Source organism: Thalia democratica, chromosome 2 (genome assembly GCF_965202585.1).
Source record: "Thalia democratica chromosome 2, ktThaDemo2.hap1.1, whole genome shotgun sequence".
NCBI lineage: Eukaryota > Metazoa > Chordata > Thaliacea > Salpida > Salpidae > Thalia > Thalia democratica.
In genome coordinates, this window is record NC_139166.1 from 64,689,803 (window position 1) to 64,716,068 (window position 26,266).

At 25.2% G+C, this 26,266-nt stretch overlaps 2 protein-coding genes across 2 annotated transcripts; one reads left to right on the top strand and one right to left on the bottom strand.

The window, feature by feature from the left end:
* Positions 1-1,188: 1,188 nt before the first annotated feature.
* LOC145828859 (uncharacterized) lies at positions 1,189-11,601 on the bottom strand. The gene is made up of 10 exons (XM_082936606.1): positions 11,361-11,601; positions 5,658-5,752; positions 5,102-5,267; positions 4,714-4,829; positions 3,688-3,856; positions 3,199-3,347; positions 2,811-2,964; positions 2,062-2,211; positions 1,658-1,824; positions 1,189-1,242 (listed from the first exon to the last, which is right to left on the bottom strand). Exons 1-10 carry the CDS (start codon positions 11,599-11,601, stop codon positions 1,189-1,191), a joined length of 1,461 nt encoding a protein of 486 aa, XP_082792732.1.
* Positions 11,602-22,633: 11,032 nt separating this feature from the next.
* Positions 22,634-26,260, top strand: LOC145828860 (metalloendopeptidase OMA1, mitochondrial-like). The gene is made up of 4 exons (XM_082936607.1): positions 22,634-23,392; positions 23,983-24,246; positions 24,768-25,000; positions 25,397-26,260. Exons 1-4 carry the CDS (start codon positions 22,634-22,636, stop codon positions 25,602-25,604), a joined length of 1,464 nt encoding a protein of 487 aa, XP_082792733.1. The 3' UTR covers positions 25,605-26,260.
* The last annotated feature ends 6 nt before the right edge of the window (positions 26,261-26,266 follow it).

Below are 26,266 nucleotides of genomic sequence, written 5' to 3' on the forward strand. Positions count from 1 at the left end.
GATAAAAAGAAAAACTTCCAACTGTGTGTAGTAACAACAAAGAAAATTTTGGAAACACTATTGACAACCTCCAAACTTAAACAAACATCATAAAAAGTTATGAAGATCAATTACTTTTACATTTATCGCAGCACACAATTGCTATTTTTTTGAGCTACAAAATGCTACCTAGACGAAAGTTTAAATTCGGGTAACAAGTTTTTGTTATTTTTTTTTCTATAAACAGCAAATCCAACAAGGATAATGACTACTAAAATCGATACAACAATTCCTGCTATCAGGCCACCGTTTACTTCAGCTATGTTTTTTAATATTTGTTTTATAAATAAGTTTGTAAAAAAGTATAGAAAAGGTTTAAGGGTTGCTATAAATAAAAAACATATCTAACCGAAATTAAATTTAAGTTTGAAAGTTGTTATATTTTATTCGTTTACATTTTAATAAATTAAGTTAACATTTTTTTATATGAAACAAAAAAAAAAACTAACTAGAACCTTCAATTGGTTCGTCGGGTAACACTGATACTGTGTGAAATAAATTAAAATTACCACAATTTTTAAAAACGTTTTTAATAAAACTTATTTGAATATATTTAACTTTAAATCTGTTGACTATCTGTAAAGAAAATAATTAACATATATTATTTAATAACATACAGTTATAAAAATTTAGAGTTGCATTTAATAGGTTAATAGTTTAAACATCTAAAATTACCATAAAGTAAATCAACAATGAAAAATATTGCCAATAAGTGTTTAGATTAAACAACTACAATTTTTTTTACCTTCATAACTGTATTCTGTGGCAACTAATTTTTCAACACCAATTACTTTGGCAGCCACAGAAAACTTTTATGTTTTATTTGAAGACAGCTTTTGATTTTTGTACTCAACTCCATCAAAGTAAGTTATTTCACCAGTCCCAATGACAAACTATTCAATTATTAAATATAGATTATAATAAGTGTGCAATAAATAAACTACTTAATAAAAGATACTTGTAGTTTCAGGGTTGTCACACTTCAAGTAAAAAAAAAACTATTCTGAAAGATAATAATCTGTATTGAGTCATCATGAGTTTTTTTCAAATATCAATGATACATTTTTAAATTCAAAAAAATATAATAACAATAACACATGTCAATTATATATCAGTTCAATCAAAATCATTATAAAAAAAACTATCAGTTCAAACAAATGGGTTTGTGCATTGCGGACATGTGTTAGTGCTTGACAGCCAGGACTGAGATTTAAAAAATATCCTTAATTTTTTATAAAAAAAAATTAACCTGAATTATCCTGAGATTTTCATAAATATAAAACGGTCCTGAGTTATTCTGAGTGTGTGGCAAATTCTAGTTAAGTAACTTAAATGGTCTATTTCAAAATAGAAAAAAAGAAAAACTTCCAACTGTGTGTAGTAACAACAAAGAAAATTAAATAGTTGTAAAATAATATTAATATAAGTTGCAAACAAACCAGAATTTTGAAGTAATTGTAGTTAGAAGACAAAAACTACAAAGTGATTAAAGAAAGCTATTTTATTTTTTTAGTTGGTAAGAAAAACTTGACAGCCTATTGTATTTTACAGTATACTTTTATTGAAAACACATAATTTTAGTAATTTTAAAGTTAAAACAATTGTAAAAAACAGTTACATCGATTTCCGGATTGTATGTTGGATCATCAAAACTTTTTTCAATTATTTTGTTTGTAGTACTTGTTATAGGAGCGCCTGTATTATCTGCCCATAAAGCAACACACTCTTCTGAATCAGAATCACCACAAGTGTTTATTGTTGCTACATCAGGTAAAGTGTTTTCTTCTACAAACAAATTATAAGAAAAATTTATTTTGTACATTAGCAACAAAGCAAAGGCAAACCTTAGTCAAAAGGTACTTGAAATTTTCAAAAAAAAATATTTTGACTTTTTTGAAAATAATTTATAAAACTAGATGATAACAGTAAATTACCTTTCTTTGCTTTATTAGCTAAAGTAAGTTAGCTAAAAAAATACAAGAAAAAGAATTATTAAATGTAATAAAATTTCACAACACTGACCAATATCACTGATGTCTGTAACATAAACCGCGTAAGCTTCAATTTCTCCATTCTTATCAGAGAACACTCCAGCATTCATTGTAAGTTTAATAACGCCTGGTTGGTCTGCCGTTGTACTGAACCCGACATCGATGAATTTTAAATCAGCAGCTGATAAAAAATATTTTTATTATTCGCAAAAACATGCAATCATATATTTTAGGACATATGTTTCAACTTGTGCACAATTTCCACCCGATCAATTCAAAGTAGAAAATAAATAAAATTAAAGTAAAAAAAAATAACAATATGATAAAATAATTATCAACTAAGGATAAGGTAACTAACAGTGATAGTAAAAAAAATGTTTCAGGTGGAAATTGATTTGGGTAGAAAAGGTGGGAATTAAGTGTATACCTACATTTCAAATGCAAGCCTAACCAATGTTATTTCAAGTATAAAGTATTAGGAACATACTTACAATTTTTTATTTCCTAAAATTGTTCAATTAATAATTTTTTTTCAATTTATAAAAATTTAAGTGCTTATCAGTTTTGAATATATAACTGTAAAAAAAGCCATTAAACAACTTGCATTTAAATAAATTATATAACTAAAATTTAAAATGCTTTTGACTGCTTGATAATAAACAGCTACTTTTAATAAAAAGTTATTGTATGATTTTTAAAAACTTAGACAATAAAACAAAAATTTACACTGTGGTTTTACTTTTATCCAGTAATTTTATAAGAATTAAATAATCAACATACGTCCATTTGGTGTTTTGTACATTGTAAAAGTTGCTAGCCCATCTTCAGTTATGTAATCAATTTCAACAAATGCATTTACTTCCAAATTGTAATTTGTGTTTGGATTCAGTAATATAGTCGTTGTTTTATCAGAACAAACTTTTGCATATCCATCCTGTAAAATATAGTGAATGTTTGTCAATTACATAAAAGGTTTAAATTCTTGAAGTGTTGGCTACTTTAGATGCTAAACTAAATTTTGTTCGAATACTATAACAATTTACTTATAAGTTCTAAACTACTAAAACTTATAGCTCTTCCTAGAGCTAATTTGTTAAGAGTTCTATACAAGTTTTTAACTCATCATCTTATACCACCTTACTTGATTAAACCAACTAAGTTTACGAACATTGGAACTTATGAGGTATTTGTAACTATCAACAACAGCTTCATTAGAATCAACGTCCCAACTTAGAGTGATATTTTTCATTTTATCAGATCCATCCAAGTCAGTTCCTGGAGTTTTACTTGCAACTAGATTTACTATTGATGATGGTCCTGACCCAAAAAAAAATATTATATATATTTTTAATATTTTTAAAACTATTTTTTGTAGCTTATTTTATAGAAATCAAAAATTGTTCATAGTTAAAAAAAATAATACACTGAGCTTTTTGATACTAATATATTTTTGAAAATATTTGGTAATATTGTTGCTAAAAGTTTGTAGTAAAACTATTTTTTTCTTTAAGTTTATGTTTTAATAACTAAAACAAACAGTATAATTGCACTAACAAATATGCTTTATAGACAAAATACTTCTATACCTTGATCATTTTTATAATAAAATACATAATTACTATAAACTATTTAATATAAAAAAAAACTAAAATATTACTTGTAAATTCAAAATCAGTAGCTGGAGCACTAGGCACACCATTTAATGAAACAGTAACAACAAAAATATCATATCTGATGCCAGGTGACAAATTATCAGAATAATATTTGTATGAAGAGTTTTGTAACATCACGTTTTGAACAGAACTGTCACTACCAAACAGTGAGATCTAAAAGTATTAGAGTTTTATTTGTATTAAATAAATACATAGCAAACAAATGACTTATATTTTAATTCATTGGTGAAAAAGCATCAATACCGATTAATTTAAATAAAAAATATAAGCTTTGTGGGTAAGTTTATTATTCACAATATTTTTTATGCAATGATGTATAAACAGGGTTGTCACTTGTTTTTTCCAAAATTTTTCCAGGTTTCCAAATTTCTTCCAGGTTTTTAAAATTTTCTCAAAGTATTAAAAAATAAACGTTTTTGGGGTCTATTTTTAGTTTTAAGTTAAGTTCAAGGTAAGGAACTGTGTTAAATAGTATAAAAACATTGAAAAGATACTGTAAAGCTATTTTAAATGTGGTTTTAATTAAAAAATTGTTGATGATGAAAAATTTTTTTTGTCTATATGATAAATTTTTGGAGTCAAATCGAAATTTCACTACCTAAAATGTAAAAATTGTTCAAAATTTCAGGTTTTTCCAGTTTTTTTTAGCAATTTTTATTCAAAATTCCAGGTTTATCCAGGTTTATTTCAAAATTTCTCAAATTCCAGGTTTTTCCCGTTTTTTTTTTTGCCTAAATTGTCAAATTCCAGGTTTTTCAAGGTTTCCAGGTAAAAAGGCAACCTTGTATAAACTAAAAAAAAATTGTTTCTGTGATCATTGCCTTGTGTATAAATTTTTAAAAAATATATCAACAATAAAACTTTATTTGCTTTTTAAATCAAGGCTGATCTAGTAAAGCTTTAACAACAAGAATTAATTATTTTATTTAATGCTGACCAACTATAATTAAAAAAACACTAGTTGAAAGTTTATAAAAATAATGTCTAAATTACTTGATAAAACAACAAACATTAAAATAAGATATATAAATTCCTTCAGGTATCTTCCAACTTGCAATTAATTTATTTTCTTCATTTTTATATGCTTGTATCAGCTGTAAGTTTTCTACTGGTACTGGAACTGAACCTGGATTTTTGAGTTATTTTTAACCAGTGTTATAAGAAGTTGAAACAAAACCAAAAATATATAAATAATACTATACGTACGTTTTGTTTTAAACTAAATAAGTATTTATTAAGACCATTTTGCAGAAAAAAACTATTTTTCCGACTTTTTCAACTAAGTATAAACTTGATTTAATTTTATTAAGTAAGTAAGAATCTAAAAAATTGATTTTTTTCTGACTAAAAGGTAATCAAAGTAGGTTGTAACTAATAATAAATAACCAAACCTCTTACCAAAGACAACATAAGTAGACTCTTTGTTGTTTTGGTTTCCAACACCATTTGTGAAAACATCAACAACATACGAGCTTGAAGCTGATAAATTGTAGAAGTAAACTAGATTTTCTGTTTGTGGTACAATCTTCTCTTGATCAATGTAACCGTTTCGCAATAAAACAACCTTATTTGAATTTAAGCTTTAATTTAAATTTTGCTGTTCATTATTAAAAAACATTTCAAGTATGTTCTGTTTGAAATAAGATATTTCAATTTTAATTAAACATTTACTTTTTAAAACAGTAAGCGAGAGTTTTATTCAGCTATAAAAATCATTTTATGTAAACTATTTTTTTTAAACTATTTAAATACATAAAAAATGATACAACTGACAAATAACTGAAGTTTGAAAAGGTATATAAACTTTGAAGTATGTTTCACCAAGTAATTTTAGTGTTGAAACAGTGTAAAGATTTAGTAAACAATTTTTGCTAACACTAATACAAAAAGTTGTATTTTAAGTAACAATACTATACTAATTTTTGAAAATTGTCTTTAGTATATTACAACTTACATCATAATTTTCAAAATCTCCATCTGGTTTGTCCCATGTCACAATAGCAATTGTTGAGTTGACCACAGCACTCAAGTTTGTCACTTTTTCAGGAACTAAAATTCGCAATATTATCAAAAAAGTCAAAATTTGCTAAATCTTTTTATAGACACTTGAAGAGTTAGAGGTGTGATAATTTTTTAAATAAAATAAAATAACTTACAAGTATAACCAACACCAGATGCAAGTACTTCAACATATCTATTATCTTCATAAATATTAGCTGTATATCTATTTCCAGGTTTAAGACTTTGACATCTACAATATCCTCTGTTTGAGTTTGATGTACAACTATAAACAAAAATGTTCTGATCATCCACACATTTTACCTGTTTTAAAAGACAATTTATAAATATGTAACTGATCAATTTTTTAATTTCCTGGCTAATATGCAAAAATATTGCTATAAAAACTAAAAACTTATTAATTCAGTATATTAGTTTCCTTCAAAACTTTTCTACGTTATACATTATAAATCTCTTAATATACAAAAACAAAGTAGCTAACAACTTACATATCTTTCACACTTTTTATCTCCATTAATTTCATTAAATGATATTTGCAAATTATTTGTTTCAGAACCTTCAGTTGGAACCACAGTAACATTTGTTATTGTTCCAAGAGTTGTACCTAGAATAGTTTTAGAATATTTAAAATAAACTAAAACAATCATATAAAACAACATAATTACAAAGTATAATAAAACATTAAACATTTTTGTTCTTGTATCAATTTCAGAAATTACATCAAACATTACATGTCTACAAAATTAAAGCATTTTAAACTTTGTGATTTTAAAATATCTCTTGTGTAATTCAAGAAATAAAAATATAAAAATACATGCTAGCAAATCAAACATGTTTTAGGAAAATTTGAAGAAAAAAAAACTTACACTTAAATAAACCAACTAAATTAAATATGCAACAACTTAAATGAGCATATAAAGTTAAATAAATTTTGAAATGGACCAATTTTATTGATTTATGTATCAGTACATGTTTAAAACTAACTTTATATAGCTAAAAATATATTTTTAAACCAAATTTATACATATACAACAAGTATAGAATAATAAGTTATTTATTGAAACAATAAGGTTTTGAGAAAATAAGTTAAATGACATCAATATGTATATTTCAAATTTTCTATCCACTATATCTAGTTTTAGTGCAAATTAATTCTATACAGTATAATACTTTATTTTATAAAATATCCCCTTATAGGTTTAATTGTTTATTTATTTATTATTATTGTATTTATCGTTTGTTTTCTGTTTTAGTTTCTCATGTTTTGATGTTGAGTTTAACGTTTAAAAAAAAAGTATTTAAATAAAAACAAAAATAATAACTCATCATAAAAGAAAGATTAAACCGCACCCAAATGATTATTTTCTTTAAATAAATTTCATTCCAATTAGCACTAACATTTACATACAAATTTTTTTGAAAGAACTAAAATCTGATGTATTAGATTAAGGAATATTTTAACAAGCAATACAACTTATTCGAAAAGTATTCATTATAATTACACATTTTTGAAGCATCCAAAAAATAATTATTATATCTCTTTTGAACGAAGTTATATTACTGTTAGTAAAATTCTATTGCTTTTTATAATAAAAGAATATATTCGAAAAATAATAAGAAATTAAAGTATATCAAAATGGTTGTAGTGAAAATTTTTAAGTTATTCTTGTAAAAAAACTTTATGAATAATATTTTAGAGAAAACATGAGTTTCTAGTGTCAAACCTAACAATACCAATTGTTTTAATTTTAATAGTTATACTAAACAAGAGTATATCATTCTACTCAGCAGTGAGTTATATAACAAAAGATTCATGAATAACCACTCCGTTTATGCATATATAGATAATAAAAAACTAAAAGCATTGTATTTTAATTTTTTGTTTCATTACGTCAACATTTAATTAGCATAAAAAAGAAGCTAAAATTTTTTTAAATGAACAAAAGTCTTCCATGAATACTGCAGCTTTTGTTTTAAACTTTAAGCCAATGCCAGGTTTTTCACTATTTTTATATAAATCTTGTTAGTGCAAAAAAAAACTACAATATTAACAGTGTTTATTAAACAAATCGATAATGAAACAAAAATAGATTGTATACAAATTTAAAATAAAATTTCAGCTAAATATAGCACACAGAAAAAAAATAAGATTAAATAACAGAGTTCCTAAAATAAGCATCTAAAAAAATATTTTCTTTAAACAAGTTTTCTGTGTATAAGTGTTATATTTGAATTTATAATGACAGTAGAAGTATTACAATTGCAACAAATAAAAAAATAGTTAAATTGTTTATAATTATTATTGAATAACACTTCAACAAGGTTTGTGCAATCAAATTATTAATATTTAAATATCATTAAGGTCAATGACCAAAAAGGGGGCAACAGACTTTAAGAAAACATAAATATAAAGGAAACTAAAAAAACACTTCTACAAAAACTTAGCTAACAATTCTTTTAACAAACCTATTCGTATACAAACTGATTACTTCTTTTTAGTTTAAATAAATTGTTTAACTCTTTCTAATTAGATTAATTAGTCTTAAATTTTATTAATAAGCAAGTCCATTAGTCTTTTCAAGTAGTTTTTTTGATACTATTTATACAAAAAAATATGAACTTTTCTTAATAAAAAAGATTATGTTAAAAGTCTTTTCCAACTTAATTAAAATAGGAACTATAATAGCTTACTTTCTTGGTTATTATATGTTATTATACTTATTTCAGGCTACTTGAGTATAATTCTTAATGAGCCCAAATTGTATTTAACTGGAATTAGGGAACAAATTTTCTTATAAAATCATTATTTTAATCTTCAATGTAGTATAAGGTTGTATCTATTGAATTTTTCAAGTTAAACAACAAAAATCCCAACAGAAAGAGTTTTCAGACTTTAAGTAGTAGTTTTCATAAAATGTTTTTGCTCTATGCATTTTATTATATTTGTTTAGAAAATGAAAATTAGGAAAATTAAACACATGTTTTAATTAATTTTATTTTTTATCAGGTTGTAGATGTTTAGTAAATTCTAAATATAAAGTTTTAATAATAAAAAAAAATTACTTTTACTGAATGTTATTTAATCAAAAATTAGAAAATTTTATGGGACTTTTTCGAAAGTGAGTCAGCTAATCGTTTTTAGAATGATTCTTTCTTAATAAAAAACTACCTGGAAAATGTGTTGTATGTTTAATCTACTAAATCAAAGGATTTTAAAAACATATACATATACTTTTCAAGGTGTGCTGAAATTCCTTCTATAGAAACTTTAGAAAGATTACAAAGATATTTATCTTATTATTATTATTAGATATGTTTAACTTGGATTTTTTTTTTACAAAAAATAAATATTGATAAAAACACTAAACAAAATTATTAAATGAATCTTTAGACTACCTTTTTCAAACAACTATGAAAATAGCCACAAAATACTTTTATATTAAACTAGTTTTTTATTAAATAAGTAATTTTTGATTTCTAAAGACATAAACATTTTAAATTAGCAAAAACCATTGAAATGGCCTGGTGCCAACTAACAAAACATTAGTTGTAGATGAAATATTTTAGTCTAGTTTAATTCACTAAATGCGCTACAATCTTGGCTTTTTACCTACAACATTTAAATAAGAAATTTTAAAATGTTTTTGCTTTTTCTAAATACAGGCACCCTTTGTGTAATCAATATAAAACATAAAAACTTTGACTGCAAATTTTTTAAGTTTGTTAATTTTTTATATATTAAATACTTATTAATTTAAACTGAAAAAAAAACTAATATGTATTTAAGAGTATAAAATTATATTTCATCAGCTTAGACTAAAACTAAAATAAAACTTTTTGTTTCAAATTCACAACTTAAAACCATAAAGTTGACAATAATTTTTATGTATACTATAGTTGAGCTTAAAATAGTTAAAAAATAATACATTAGATAAGTTTCTTAAAAGTTTAACAAAACTTACAAACATCTTTTGTACTAGAACTTTTTGTTAAAGTTTCTTGTGAATCTAAATTGTTATTTTGTTCAAAATCTAGAAGGTATATAATGTTAGTTATTATAATTACATAAAATATATTTGTGATCAATAACTTTGTTGACTGAAAACAAAACTAACATACATTACATTTAAGTTTACCAATTAGTAACATGAACAAACATAATCTTTAAAACATTATTTAAAAACAAAATTTGTATAAGAAAAAGTAAATCATATTTAAAATCATAACACTTTTACATTTAATGAAAATAACAAAATATGCATTTACATCCTTTACAACAAACTATTAAACGTAAAAAACAGGTGGGGATACTGGAGTTTTTAAATACCAATTCAGTAAGAAACACATTCTACGTTTAAAATTTATTCGCGTTTCGACTTTCAATAAGTCATTATCAACAAATTACTGTGCAAAAATAAATAAAATTAGTGATAAACAACTAAGTATACAAAAAAAAAATTTTTCTAAGTGATACATTATATAAAAATTTTATAAATTAAGATTATAAACTCTAATAAAACAACATTTTACATAAGTACTAACAAGTTGTTAAATTAATATATATCAAACTAATCAAAAATTCTTAATGTATGGGTAATACCCGGTTTAATTAATTGTTTATTTAAAATTGGATTATAGCGTTTAATTAGTAGAGCTTCACTTATCAGGGTCTCAAATTTATTTCTACATTCTTTCAAAATTCCAAAATTATTAGCAGTTATTTTTTCATTTTTACAAACATTACAATTGCTAATATGGTCCGATACCGATGTTTTGCCCTTTAAATGTTCTTTAATTCTTTCTACTAATGGTCGTGAAGTGAATCCAATATATTGGATACTCTTATCATAAGAGCATTTATACTCATAGACCACGTTTGATTTTAATTCATGGGGTGTCTTATCTTTATTACTAAAGTAATTGCTTACTTTTGTTGTGGTAAAAGTTACTTTGAATTCTTCGATGTAGTTGTTTAGAAGCTTTTCTAGTTTCTTTTTATACTCGATACTAGGTTTTCCAATATAAGGTACCTTTACAACATTTTTGAAGTCTGAGTTACTTAGTTTTTGTTTAGAGCAGTCTTTATTAATATCAAGAGATCTTTCAATTATGTCATCAACAAATTTCTTTGGATAACCATTCTTAAAGAATTTTTCTTTTAAGCTTGTGATTTCTTGTTTGTAAATGTTATGCGTAGAAGCTATAATTCTCGCTCTGTTTACAAACCACAGTATTAGAGCTCTTTTCCATTTAATTGGTGCCACTGCACTAAAATTTAAAATGACATCTGTATCAATTTCTTTTTTATGTACCTTTGTTGTTATTTCCTCTCTCTTTAGTTTGATATTAATGTCCAAAAATGGGAGTTCGTTTCCACCTAATTCATATGTGAAGCTGATAGACTTATGTAGTTTATTTAACTTTTTGTGGAATTTTTCGAATGAGACATCTTTTCGGAAAATACAGAATATGTCGTCGACATATCGAAGGTATAAAACTGGATTATTTTCATCTTTGGTGTTAAAGAGACTTTTTTCCAATGTTCCCATGAAATAATTTGCTATAGTAGGCGCTAGTGGGTTTCCCATGCTTACGCCATCTATTTGTGTATATAATTGCTTATTATATTGGAACAAACCTCCAGTAACAGACTTTAAAAGATTTAACATATTTGATTGTGGTATGGTACTATCACGTACTCCATTTGCAATCATCTGTAGAGTTTCATTTAGTGGTACATTAGTAAATAGCGAGACTACGTCAAAGCTAATGCAGTAATCACCGTCTTTTTGTTCATATTTAGAAAGTTTTTCTAGAAACTCTTTGTTGTTTTCCACACAATATTGTTTTGGGATATGATGTTTGATTGTTACATCCATATATTTAGCTAATTTATATGACGGTGTGTTTAGCATTGATACGATAGGTCTCAATGGGTAATCTGTTTTATGGACTTTACACGTGCCATATAACTTGCCCGTCGAGTTGCCACCTGTAATTAGGTTGTTATATGTCTTTTTGTCTATAAAAGGTTTAAGGTTTTGTTTTATCATTTCTCTTATATGTTCTATTCTTCTTATTAGGGGGTATCCCTAATAAGAAGAATAGAACATATAAGAGAAATGATAAAACAAAACCTTAAACCTTTTATAGACAAAAAGACATATAACAACCTAATTACAGGTGGCAACTCGACGGGCAAGTTATATGGCACGTGTATGAATGTGTTTCTTACTGAATTGGTATTTAAAAACTATTAAACATCATTATTTTAAAGAAAGTGTGTAGTAAATTTTGTTGTCAATTTTAGAGTAACAGTTGATTTTTTAAACAAGTAAATTGATAGTTTTTATTTTTTTAAACTCAATCAAAGAAATGGTTACTTTTTAACAGCTTATAAGTTTCTATTAAAAACTTGCTTTATAATTTTTAGGTATTTAAATTATTATTATTTATTATCAAATTTTTTATTATTATTAAAATTATTTAAAATATTAATTATTACCTTCAAGGGTTTCTCTTGTCAGCACCTGTTATAATCAATATTTTCAGATTTAAAAAACTAAGTTTTAGAGTTAAATATAAAAAGAATAGTAGGATTTAATATTGATAAATTATTTAGTAATACAAATATCTTATTAAATTTTTAAACATACAGAATACTTTTGAATTTTGTTTTTTATTTAATTAATTATTTAAAAAATTATACAAATTCTACTTATAAGACAACAAAAATTTTCTCACTGAAAAAAACTTACACAAGTAAATTTGCAAATACAGCTACACAAAAGCAATAAATAGATAGTCGCTGACATCATTAAACTTAACCTTTCCAAGTTTTGCTGCAAACTTATGTTGTTATTAAGTTAAAACAAATTATTCTAAAGCTTTATAAAAGATAAAAATAAACAAGGTCGAAAAACTATTTAACTAATATTAAAATTAAAATATTTAGTTTTTTATAGCTATGTATTTTTTTTTAATCTTTAATATACTTTGTAATACTTTATTCAGAAAGTGAGGATGCATATTTTTTTATAGCTTAAACATTTAGAAATAAGAATTAATTTGAAAAATAAAAACTAAATAAAAACCTGTTTTAATTATTCATGTTGGCAATTTTTTAATAATTTTTAAAAAGGAGCTTCAAGTACAAGTTTCATCAACTTTATAATGTAAGTTGTAAAGAAATAGAATATAACAATTGTAAACAATTCAAACTTTATAAAAAATTCACAGGAGACTTATGTTGAGTAAAAACTGTAAATTACTTATAGCCATTTGTAAAAAAAAAATTGTTGAATTTTAAACACTGTCTGTAAAAAATAAGTTTTTTATGACCTAAAAAACAAAAAGCTTCTATGACTCTTACTACTTTTTAAATAAAGTAAAATTATAACATTTGTACAAAAATTTTGAGTTGTTAAATATTAATTTTGTAGGCATCAGCTTTGTTTTTTAAAAACACTATAAAGATGAAATAGATAAATTTAAGTTAATAATATACAAGTGTACAAACTGTTCTGTTGGTCAAGTAGGGTTTTATATTTTGTTAAAAAATATTTCTGTGAAATTTTTTAAAAGAATATTTATAAATACATTACATTTATTATCAACAAAAACATTAGCAAAAGTCTGCAAAGCAGAAGCCTGGACTTTTGTTTGTAGTGAGACAAGCTCAAGTTTAATAAAGGGCCGAACATACCAATTGTGGGAAGATAATACAAAGGGATGATCAAATTAGCACGATCAACCTTTTGTTATGTTTATTATTTCAATTTAATTAAATTTCAACAAATTTTGTGAATTTTTAAAACTTCAAGTTTTGAAAGTAGTATTTATCTTTACAGACAGGTATTTATTTAAAAGCTTATAGAAAAAAGTATTAAGCTAAAAAAAACTTTAAGAAAAATTAATAAAAATACATCATTAAGTACGCTTAAAATTTTACTAGATTAAATTTATTAAATATTTTCAAACCTTTTTTAACTATCAATTTAAAGGACACCTAAGAAATTATAGATAGAGTTGCCATGTTATTCATACTACAAATACTAATTTAAGTTTTACAACCAAGTAGTTGTAAACTTTGAAAGTTGTTTTACATTTTGCAAGTCTGACATTTATAAATAAACTGACCTTAATTTTGTATCAAGTGATTAGTTTTTAATACTAATAACAATGTTTAATATTAAAGAAATTTAATAATTATAAAATAATGAAATAAAACAAGTTACATAATCTTAATGTATAAAATAAAATCATAGCTCAGCAAAATAAAAATTAACATCAAAATGTACATATCTTTAAGTGCAAAAACTTTATTGAAAAGAATTAGGCTTGAGGTGTTATAACCTTTTTGCTTTACATTTACAAATGCTTTATTTTTTATAGTTGGGCAATAGGCAACTATATAATAAAACCAAGATTTAGTTATGTCAAACAATTTGGTATTTTTATGGGGTTCTTAAACATTTAAATTGCACTTAAGTTAGTAAAACTTTAAACTATGATGAGACTATCATAAGTTTTTATGTTTTTTAAACTAAATATTTACTTATTAAACCAAAACCTTAAGTTTTGTTTTTTTTAGAAAAACATCAGAACTCTCTCTCCTTCTGCAACAATAAAGTTTTTTTTTTAAGAAAAAGTGTTAAAGGTAAGTTCTTTATTTAAAAAAAAACATAAGAAAAGCTTTTATCAATAGCTTCTGTTTCCTTATATTTGAAATTTTTTTTAATACTTAAAAATTTATAGTGTTTGCAAAAGTAAGTAAAACAATAACATTCATATGATATTAAAAGATTAATTTTATTGTACAATCAAATAATTGAAGAAATGAAAGAAACTTACTATTACAAATTTTAGTTTAGGGAAGTAACCTGTTTAAAGTACAATTGTTTTGTTTAACAACTTTAGTCTGGCAAAGGCCAAAGTAGCATAAATAGCTAAGTTGTTAAATAAACTAAAACTATTATTAAATAAACTTTTAAATGTATAGTTTTTTCTAGCAACGGAGAATTCTTCTAATAATTTTTTACTGTGGTTGGAAAATTTGGAGAGTTTAAGACAAATCAGTTTGAAACTTAACGATAATCAAATGTAATAATTTTGCTCAAAAACAAGTTAAAAAATATATTATAACTTTTTTTTACCAAAATATTTATAGCTTGATAACTCAATTCTTATTTTTTTATACGTAATAAAAAGTTTTTACTACCATTCTTTAGCATAGAAATTTATCCTATTTATAATGTTTATTTTTTACTTCTTTTTTTATTTAAACTTTCTTATTGTTTATTGAACGACAAAAAAACGCTCCAATTATTTGGTCCTAGAACCTATTCTAAAAAGAACCTTTCGGTTATCGAGTTGTACATGAATGGATATGGATACCGTTGAACGTCTTGTCCAGGGATGTTCTTATCTACTTGGTTTTTTAAACTTTTTTATTATATTAATGTGAATTTGAGGACTAAAACTAAAGCTCCAATCTATAAACACAAATTATAAACTATTTTTTTTTAATTCAAAAACATCATATGCATACATATTTGTTTAGCAACGGTGTTTGCAGGTCTGCCTTAAAGTTATTGAGAATTTTTATTTTTGCATGTATCAGATTTGTAAAAAATAAATTACTTTTATAACTCAAAGCATTTTATATGAGTTATATATAAGTTAGTTTTTATTGAGCTTTAAGAACTTATAGACCATCTTCATCTTTAAGGTAGCTTACGCTTACGCTAAACCTTATAAGAAAAACTATATTTTTTTACGTTTTAAAGAAATTTATAATCAATTTTGCAGTCGTTTCTTTTTATGTTTGTAGAAAAACTCTTTTGTAGACCTAAAAGTTTAAAAATTTAAGGAAAATTATCGATTTCATGCTAAACTTTTAATAAACAATCTTGAAACGATTGAACTTTTTTCTTATAAGTCCAACAACTTATAAAAAAATCTAATATGTAGTCACAGCAATAAACTGCTTTGTGAGTTAAATTATTAAATTTTCGACAATAAAAGCCTAAGAACTTACCTAACAATTAATTGTTAACTAGAATTAAATAAAAAAACTAAAATATGTATGTAAATGTATATTTTTTGGAATTAATTTTAATATCCAAATGCTATAAAGACAAGAATTTTTCTTGTAGAAAGTATATAAAGTATTTTTATTTATTTTGTATTATAATTATTGACCTACTGTTAGCAGTATCATGTTTTTGTTTTTAAAAGATGCTGTTTTAGTTTTTTTAGTAGTTTAAAACATTTTTATGACTTGACTAGTCTTTAGTTTTAAGTAATATGTAGTTTATTGATTCTGTAATTTTTATATGCATTTTTTTTTTTCAAATACTCCTTTCTTTTGTTTTAGAGCCTCTCATATTATTTCGAATAAACGTCTTAAGCCAAAACATTCTAACAATTCCAACATGACTTTTGGTGAGTAAATAAAGCTGTGAAAATAAACTTACAAAAATCAATTAAGTTGAATAAAATTAGAAAGGAAAAGTTATAGTTTAACTTTGCAGCCTCTTTCAACCAAATTAAACTATTATAAAAGTTAGTAATTACCTAGGATAATATTGCACCAGTATCAAACTGAAAATGTATTATATTTGATTTCTTTTTTGACCATAGTTATATGCTAAAAGTCAATGTTTTAAGCTTTATATGTTTAATCTAAAAAGATACTTTGTTATAAACAAGTTATATGAATACATAGTAAAAATTAAAGTTATATATGATTAACTAAAATATTTAATTTTACAATATTCTAATCTTGGGCGGAATATCTTAATGAAAATTTGTCAAAAACTAGCCAAAACCTTCTTTATCTAGAAGGTTTCAAAAAGAAAAAGGTTGGAAATATGCATTGTCCTCAAGTGGCACAATTTTGTTGAGAAGGATGAGAAGATTTTTACAAGTAGATCTTATTTTATAGAGTTTTATCTGAGCTAACAGACATTTTTAGCCGCTTGAAAAAATTCAAAGTATTTTTTAAGATATGAGCGATCAAAGTCGGTGACCTCAATAGGTTCCTAATGGAAGGCGCAAACTAAAAATGCAAAAAAAGACCATTTCACTAAAAATCTATCTCCTCCTTAAATTTTTAAGCAATCTTCTTCAAATTTTCACAGAAAGTGTATTACTAAATTTTTAAGAGATTGAATGCAGGAATTTTTTAATTTTGAAAAATAAAATTTTTAATAAAACAAGAACCACGTATTTTTTTTATTTTTATTATCTAAAATTTATATTTTTTAATATTTTAAAAATTCCAACATTCAAAGTCTTTTAAATTACAAAAGGAACGTTTCCTAAAAGTTTGAGGTCTCTAGCTCAAAAATAAAGAAGATAGGTTTTTAGTGATTTTTTAAGTTTCCAAGAAAATTGACCTCAAAAAAATTGCGGTTCATACGTTTGTATCAGAAACTTTTTTTGAAAAATTACAATATCTTAAAAGTTAAATAAGATTTTTAATTCCATAAACACTGGCTTGTAGTTTGTACTTTAAGCTTTTATTTAAGATACAATGTTATTTTTAGTAGAAAAAAAATGTTGGACCCCTCTATGCCCTTAATGTTAATTTTGGAAACAGTAAATGTTTTACAGTTGGTAATTTGTATAGATATCCAAGTTCTGCATTTGCTCTTTTTGAAAAAAAAATTCTTTGTGCTTTAGATAATTTGTGTGAGAGAAAAAAGGATTATGTTATTGGTGGTGATGTGAATATTAATTTGCTAAAATGTGACCAGCGTACAGTTAAATATTTAAACTGTATTTCTAGTGTAGGTGTAAAACAATTTGTTAACTCTCCAACAAAGTATTGTGCTGATTTTTCTTCTAAGCTAACTCATTAATTGATCATGTGTACTCTAACTTTGATTGCAAAATTCTGAATGTTGGTGTGGTGAACTATAATACTTCCGATCATATGCTTGTTGTGTGTGAAATTATTTGTAAAAAGCCTAAGACTATAACTTTTAACCAGAAATATGTTCAAGATTTTAGTTTATTTGATGTTGGGGTGTTATTAAATATCCTTAGAATGAAATATGGGATGAGTTTCAAGCTATATTTAGTGGAACAGTTTATCATCATGCTCCAACTAAAGTATTGATTAAAAAAGAACAAAAATTAAAAGCAAAACCGTGGTTAAACAAAGGGTTTAATTAATTTAATTAATAATACAAACTTAATGTTTAAATTTGCAATAAAAAACAAACAATTACAAGTTTGTAAATTGATGCAGAATAGTATGACTGGATTTGATGTTGAGCATAAAAGTTTTACTCTTGCTAGTTCTCTTCACTCACACAATACAAGGTTTTCTAAAAAATTAAATTTCATAACTGAAAGACCTAGAACAAGACTTGGCCTAAACTCCATTAGGTATTTAGGTCCAAGGGTTTGGTCTAGTGTCCCAGAAAATTTTAAAAAATTAAAAAAAGATAAGTTTAAATGCGGTTATAAAAATTTTCTATTAACTTGCTACAAGAAGTGAAACTTGAGTGCTTATAATCATATGCCTGAGTATATTGTTTTATTGTCTTATTTTTTGTGCATTTGTGTATAAACTAGATTAATTATATATTTTGTTTTCTCTGATGATTTCTGTATAAATATAAGTTTAAATATTTTATGTTAATAATATTATTCTTATTATATAAAGAAACATTTCTGTTAAGGTGTTCTACTTTTTCTAATATAAGTTTGTTAACAGAGAAATTGTTTGTCAAGTTTTTAAGTAGTGGTCAAGATTTGTGTTAACTTAATGCTAGCAATAAACTTCATTAGTTTTTCTTTTTTCTTTTAGAAGTTGTTGTTTTGTAGTTATTTGTTTTTAAATTATACTGCTTAATGGTATATTGCTACTTAAATTTTCAACGGCTAATTGTGGAATCACTTTGTGGCAGTGATATCATAATTGGATTGTTGCTATTGGTGTTTTGTTCAGAACGTTGGCAGCACTTGCTTGGGGATTTGAGCTTCAGGATTTTCCCACACTATTTGGTTTTTAATGTTGAGATTTTAAACTTGTAAGTGTTTGCCAAACGATATGTCACCAGGGTTTTTTCAATAAAGGGTTAGGATTTGTTTTTTATTTTTATTTTGGTTAGTTGAAAGTTCTACTTTTTTTGTTTGTAGATATATTTAGTTTTATTTTTTTAATTAAAAGGTAAATTTTTTTCTTAGTAAATTTAAAGATAGGGCAGGTGGAATAACACGTGATGAGCTCAAACTCACTTGCTTGACCTTCAGAAAACGTTTATTGTTGCAGAGGGGAGAGTGGGTTTCTTCTGATGTTTTTCTACTCAACAAAAAAAAATATTGTACTAATACAATTGCTTTATATTGTCAAATAAAAGCAATTAAAAAATTAAGTTTTACTATTTTATGACAAATAAGTTTAATTTTATTTATGTATTTATGAAATACAAATTTTAGCCAAAAAATATGGTTAAAAATGACATCAAGTATAATATATTTTCTGTTTAATATTGGTGCAACATCATCCTAGGTAATTACCTAAAAGTTTTGTACAACCAAGCTTTTTTTCCTGATTTTGGTTCAATCTTGTTATTAAACTATTTAATACTTATAAAAAAACTTGATCAATTTAAGTTGATAAATAACATTGAATTATGTTTTGTACAATCTTTTTATTTAATAATTTACCTTATTCAACTTTGTTTTCTTAAATATTCAGTATATATTTGATATAACTAATTAAAATGGTTTCAAAAACTTGCTGTTTTGAACATTGCAAGATTAAAACCCATGACTAACACTTATACAAAAAAAACTTTAAACTATTGTAGTGTAAGCTTAATACAAATTATTAAAATACAGCTGTTGGTAGTCTGTTGCGCACGACTAAAAAACATTTTACAAGGTCCTTTTTTTTGTGTATGGTGTTGACCACTGGGTTTCAATTCTGCAACTGTCATCTTAGAACATGTTTTTAGAACCCATACTTCACAGACCAGATTAATGAATGTAAAATTTATTTTGGTTGTTTATTATAGATTAATTCAGGATTGCCAAAAAACCTAAAATTTGAGAAATTATATAGCTTGACTAAAAATAATAAGGCTATTTTTGAAAAGTTTAATTAGAGATCAGTCTGGTTTGTATATTTGCTAAGTCAGAATTTTTTATAAATACAAAATTTTTTTATACCCTTATTCCTAAACCATCTTATCCAAAGATATTAAGAACTAATTAAAAATAAGGTTTCAATAATTAAAATTAAAATGACAGGTTTTTTTTTTTTGCTAATTCAGCAAATATGCAAACCAGGCTGACCTTAAAATATACTAGCGGCTATATTCTATAGCTTTAATTCTAGAAATTTAAAATACATGTTGTCATTTTTTCTCCTGTTTTAAGTATTTAAAATTTAAAAGTTAGTCTGTAGATGAATTTAAGTAGTATGAGCAAAAGAAAGAAAATATAGTTTTGATAAAACTTAGACTAATTGAAAAAATTATTCAACTAAATGTGTACCAAAATATATTAAAAGTTTAATGTTTTAATACTTTGATTATTCATAAAAATGTTATTTTTTATGTTTTAAGTTATTTTTTAGCACTACAACTTTATTTGGCTTACCTTAAGATCAAGGATTGATGTTCTTAAAAATAACTAGCTTTATTAAATAGACTGTCTTTTTATAGTTGTCATGTTTTTTAGGTTGATTAATATAAAAAATCAATATTTTTCTATTCTGTTTTATAGTTATGATATAGAGTGGCTCTCCACAATAATTTTAATCTCAACAAACGTTTTATTTGGTACAGTTATTTTACTCTTTTATAAAAGTATATTCTAGTAGAATTTTAAACCAATAAAGAAATTATATCAGATAAAATTTAGAGTTAAGATTAAACTATGTGTATGTATTATGCATATTTACTTTTTTTTAAAGAGGCTGTACACAAAAGCAGACTAGCTCTTAAGTAGGGTGGCCACAAAACCTGGAATTTTAAACAATTTTTACATGTTAAGTTGTCAAATCTGATTTGACTCAAAAATTCTATCATATAGATAAAAAAAATTCTCATCAATTTTTTTTTGTTAAAAAACACATTTAAAGTAGCTTTACATTGTCTTTTCAACGTTGTTATACTATTTAATACAGTTTTTTACTTTAAGATTGATTTTTAGCAAAAAAAAGACCCAAAAACGTGTACTTTTAAAAACCTGGAAGAAATTTCAAAAAAAAAAATTAGCTACCACCCTGTCTTAAGTCATCATTAAAAATATAGAATGACTTATGTGATAAAATGATAAAATTCAAAGTTTGATAAAATCACTTTTGAACTGATCTACTTTTTAAAGGTAGTGAAACCTTTTAGTACATAATAAAAACATTATTTTCTAAAAAAATATATTTACAGTAATCTCTTGCATCTTTACGCCTTGTGACGTTACGCACTCTTGTTTAGTTACACATTTTAGAATTATGAAAAATAAAAAATATTTTTTTTTTTTTTAATATTGATCAAATTAGGTTTATGCAAAATTTATACAAGTTAGGCAATTCCTCAAATTCATATGGCATGAAATTTCATTCTATTCAAAAAATCCATTGATATATCTTTAATACAATGCAAAACAAGTTTATTCTTATGTTGGCAAAAGTCAAATTAAAATAAGTTGTAGTATCATAAACAATTTTATCAAACATTTTTCTTAAATTTTATATATTTATGTTTAAAAGAAGAAATCCATTACAGCACCAAAAACATATTTTTGTAAAATGTTATAGGAACAAATTTTAATATGGACACCACTCATTTCTTAATTGTAAACAAATGCTTAATTATAAATTGAATTTGCTAAATAGAATAGAATATAAATGTCAAGTACCAAATAAGTCACATGTAGAAAAGTATAAAGAAAAAATCTACTTATTTTTAAAATAAGTAAACTTTTTTTACAAGTATTCATATTTTAGATAATTTTAAAATCTTTTTTAATAAATGTATAGTTTTATCTTTTTTTTCATATTTATAAATAAAGTAAATAAATCGTCAAAAGTAGGAAAGTCCCCAGTGTGTTTTTTAACTAGAAGCAACACCAAAAAACAGCCATTATAGTAAGTAAATTTGGTACCTCTTGTATCTTTACGATCTCTTGTATCTTTACGTGTTTTTTCTGTGGACCCAATGTGCGTAAATAAGCAAAAGGTTACTGTACTTTAAAATTATAATTAAGTATTGCAATTGTATACTATTAAGCAATGTGTATATTTAACTTTGAAAACATGTATAAGTTAGCCTGTTTTGATTAATTTGTTTTTAAAAGATATAGAGTGTTACAGGTTTTTCCTAAAAGAGATTGATTTAAGCTACAGACTAGTTAGCTGATAACCTTAACATTTCAGCTAGTATACCAAGTGGTTTAATTCAATTTTTTAGTCTTTAAATTTAAAGATCATGTCAGTAAGCTATTCAGTACAAAACTACATTACTTAATTTTTTCTATAAAAATCCAATCATAAAGGGTGAAAAATCACTTAATAATTATGTAAATTACAAGTCATACAATATAATTCAAAAGTATTTTATTTGATTCTTTATTGATTTCTAAATACATAAGGAAACTATACAATTTTAGTCCAGTTTTCAACTTTGAAAACAGATAAAAATTTATGCTAAAGCATTTTTATAAAAGTTGTATAATATGGACAGTGTTTAGAATCAAAAACTGTTGCAAGGCTGTATAGAATAGTAGTATGTGTAAGAAACACTAAATTTTATCATAAGAAATTGATTTTATTTGATTTTGTACCATTAAGACTGTAAAAAATACTAGAGTCACTTGTTAGCTTAGTTTTATTTTGAATTAAGTTTAAAAATTCGTAAATTAATAATTTTATCTTTTAGCCTTTTAGAAATGCTAAAAGTTCACAGATTCATAAACCTGACAAAATGCATAGCTTGTGTTAGAACAAAAATCAGCCCAGTACAAACATGTGGCAGAAAAACATTTGCCACACAAAGAAAATGTCCACTTAAAGTTACATTTACAAACAACAACAACTCAATCAAATGCTCAATCCATCTGTCCCCCAAACACCAGATAAACCCACTCTTCCTCTTGTACCTCAAAACAGCTGGATTGAAAGTGGGAAAATATGGCTCTATGCTAATTTCGAGAACTTTAGGTAAAAGGTACAAGAAGCTGCCTCTAAAGCAAAGAAATCTTGTAAAGAACATTGTTAGGACAATTGCTGGAGCTTCTTTAGCCTGCATAGCTTACTACACCTACACTCACTATGAGACCACGCCCATAACTGGCAGGAAGAGGTTAATAACTTTCACAAAAGAACAGATGATGGCAATTGCTGACGAAGGGCACTCAAACATGCAGGAAGAGGAAAAAGTTTTCTTGCTGCCTGAAAATGATAACATGTACATACAATGCAAGAGAGTGTTAAATAATTTGGTGAGTGCCAACCAAGATGTTGAAGGCATCAAGAATACAAATTGGCAACTGAATGTGGTCCACAAAAACACAAACGTGTCTGCATTTGTCTTCCCAAACGGCCAGGTGTACGTCTACACAGGAATGATGAAGTTTGCAGACAATGATGATGAGCTGGCTGTTGTTATCGGGCATGAGATGTCACATGTGTTGCTCGGGCACACTCAGGTGAGAATAGTTGTTATACATTAGAAGTTTATATGTATGACTTCTGATATGCTAATTTTAAGGCATGCTGACATCAATAATTTGCTTTTAAGCTATTTAATAGGTGATCAATTCAGGGTTCCCCAAAAACCTGGAATTTTAAGCAACTTTTACATATAAATGAGTATAATTTTGATTTGTCATAGAAATCTAATGTATAGATAGAAAAAATGTGTCATCATCATTTTTTTTTACTTAAAAATCTTATTTAAAGAAGCATTAAGATATCTTTTAAATGTCATTATACTGTTTACCACAGTTTTTTACCTTAAACTTAATTCTGAACTAAAAATAGACCTAAAATGTGTAATTTTGAAGACCTGGAGAAAATTTTCCAAAAATATTTGTTAACCCTGTCAATTGTTTCACAAAAAGTAAACAAACTAAATATCAAAAAGGTCACATGCCAATGGTCATATCAAATATTTTTCCTGGTTTTTACTCAAAAGTTGTTTTAGTAAAACATTTTAAATTTTTAACTCGGACTAAATACTTGGTAAACTTAAAAGTTGACTAAGAAAATAAATAATCATTCCAACATATTCTTACAGGAGCAACAATCCTACAAAATGATCGGTGACCTTCTAAAAATTTCCCTCATCTCATTCCTGTGGTTCTTCCTGGACGACCTAACCGCTCTGCTGTCAACATTCTTTCAGGAGACGCTCCTCAATAGCGCTTTCAACATGGGAGTCATACTGCCAAGGAGTAGGACACACGAGCAAGAAGCAGACTTGGTTGGGTGCAAGTTGGTCAGCAAAAGTTGCGGTGATCCAAGAAGCGGGGTTCTGCTGTGGGAGAAGATGGAGTATATGGTCGGTGAAATTTGTTCAAGTTTACTGTTTGCTTTTTTAATTTTTTTAATGTCTCTTTTTGTGACTGTTTGCTATAAAATTGTATTTTTTGTTTGCTAAAACTTTTTTACGTGTAAGCTTTAATGTTGAAAAATTAAACTGTTTTTAGAAAGGTTTACCTAAAATATTAAGCCTTCTTTAACTGGGTTTTTGAAGAAATGCTTTAGAAATTATTTGATATAACAGATTATATAATAAAATGCATAATTTTATAAGATATTTTACTGTATTAAACAACTTGTCAATGTATTTATTTTAATACAACTACATCATGTTTATTTTCTTGAAAGAAATAATTATGACATTAATATATATATACCAAAATTCAGAACAAAAATCTTCAAACATTAAAAAAATCGTTTGTATACTTACTTGACAATTCTACAAAGTATTAATTAACAGAAAGGACAATGAAAATTTAATTAAAAATCTTACTTGCAAATGTTATATTAAAGCTTATTAAAAAACTAAATTCATTTCAGGAAATGGCACAAAAGCTTAAAAAGTTGGATGACCCCAACCACGAACCGGAACTCAACTTGGACGAGTACTTCTCAACCCACCCGTTGCACAAGCAGAGAGCTCTGCACATCGAGGAGCACCTCCCGACCTTCATGTCGCTGAGAAGCAGTTGCAAGTTGTGTGAAAAGATACCTCGTGGTTCGGATCCGTTAAAATCCGCCAGGCTTCTCCGGGAAATAAATTCTTTCATGAGGTTGGTTTGTTCTTTAATGATTTAATTTTGTTTGACTTATCTATTAGTTCGATTTCTTTGTAAATTTTTTAAAAGTTAAGCTAAATAAAAGCTGTATAAAATCTTTTTTAAGTTGAGTTTTTCTCTTTAGTTAAGTTATTTAGTAAAGTTTACTCAATAATTAATTTGTTCTAATTGTAATGTACATTATTTTTTTTTCAAGATATTTAAACCTAGTTTGAAATGTACTATGAATTTTTCGTACGTTTATAATTTTTTCATAAAATATTTTTCTTACTACTTTACCACATGTATATTTTTTATATACTTTAGTTTTCACTTAAAGTTTCAATTTCCAACTCTAAAGCAAACTAACATTTTTGAAAAACTTAAATAACATCAACACTTTATCCACAGAAATTTGCTCAACGCAAAAGAAGACCTGATCGAAAAAGAAGATGAGCTCAAAGAAAACCCCCCATCCGAAACTTTAAAGTCGGTGGTGGCAGGGAAAAGGAAAGAAGTAGAAGTTTTGCAGGAGAGTTTTCAGAAAATAATGGGAAAAAGTGAAGTGAAAATAATTGAACAATATTTCAAAAAATATAACTTTTGTGAAACTTGTTAAAAAGAGAGCAATCCAAATTTTCTCAGTGACTTATTTACATAAATATAGAAAAAAAAAAGATTGTCAATCAACTTCGGAGTTAAAACAAAATAAGCTTATAATATAGATGGTATAATAATAATAACATGAGATACAGTTTGAAAACAATAGCAAATAATATGTTTGAAAATGTTACTTTTAAGTAGCAATAGTAGACCTAAGAGTGACTATATCATAGTGTTAACTCCAACTCTTATCATCTTTAAAGTTTATTGTATATTTAAAATAAAATCTAACCAGGTTTTAAACTTCATATTTTGTTGAACTATTTTATTTGAAGTATGTAACATCAACTATAAAAATAATTTCTCGTGTTTAAAGTGTTTAAATATATAATTTTTGTATATTTTGTAAAAGCTTTTTTTTATTATAGCCACAATACTTCTGCCAAGTTTGTGGGTTTTGTATTTATTCAGTTAAACAAGTTTTGAATGAAAACTTTTTAGAATATTTATTATTTATTAATACACAATCGTGCCTATAACTTACTACTGACTTTGTTTTAAACTTTCTATAAAACAGTAATGAAAAAGTTGTTACTGTGTTTGAAGTACATCATGTTTATGTTTTAGCTTTAGTCTTTCGGGTCAAATATTTATATTTTCTTTATTATTTTACACAGA

What these genes read in the sequence shown, in the direction of transcription:
- LOC145828860 (XM_082936607.1), top strand. Translation starts at nt 22,634, where the DNA reads ATGCTAAAAGTTCACAGATTCATAAACCTGACAAAATGCATAGCTTGT. An exon ending in TGTTGCTCGGGCACACTCAG is followed by an intron (nt 23,393 to 23,982) that starts GTGAGAATAGTT and finishes ATATTCTTACAG; the next exon opens with GAGCAACAATCCTACAAAAT. An exon ending in GAAATAAATTCTTTCATGAG is followed by an intron (nt 25,001 to 25,396) that starts GTTGGTTTGTTC and finishes CTTTATCCACAG; the next exon opens with AAATTTGCTCAACGCAAAAG.
- LOC145828859 (XM_082936606.1), bottom strand. Translation starts at nt 11,601, where the DNA reads ATGGATGTAACAATCAAACATCATATCCCAAAACAATATTGTGTGGAA. An exon ending in TTTAAAGTCTGTTACTGGAG is followed by an intron (nt 5,753 to 11,360) that starts GTTTGTTCCAAT and finishes TGCGAATTTTAG; the next exon opens with TTCCTGAAAAAGTGACAAAC. An exon ending in GTACAAAACACCAAATGGAC is followed by an intron (nt 2,212 to 2,810) that starts GTATGTTGATTA and finishes ATTTTTTATCAG; the next exon opens with CTGCTGATTTAAAATTCATC.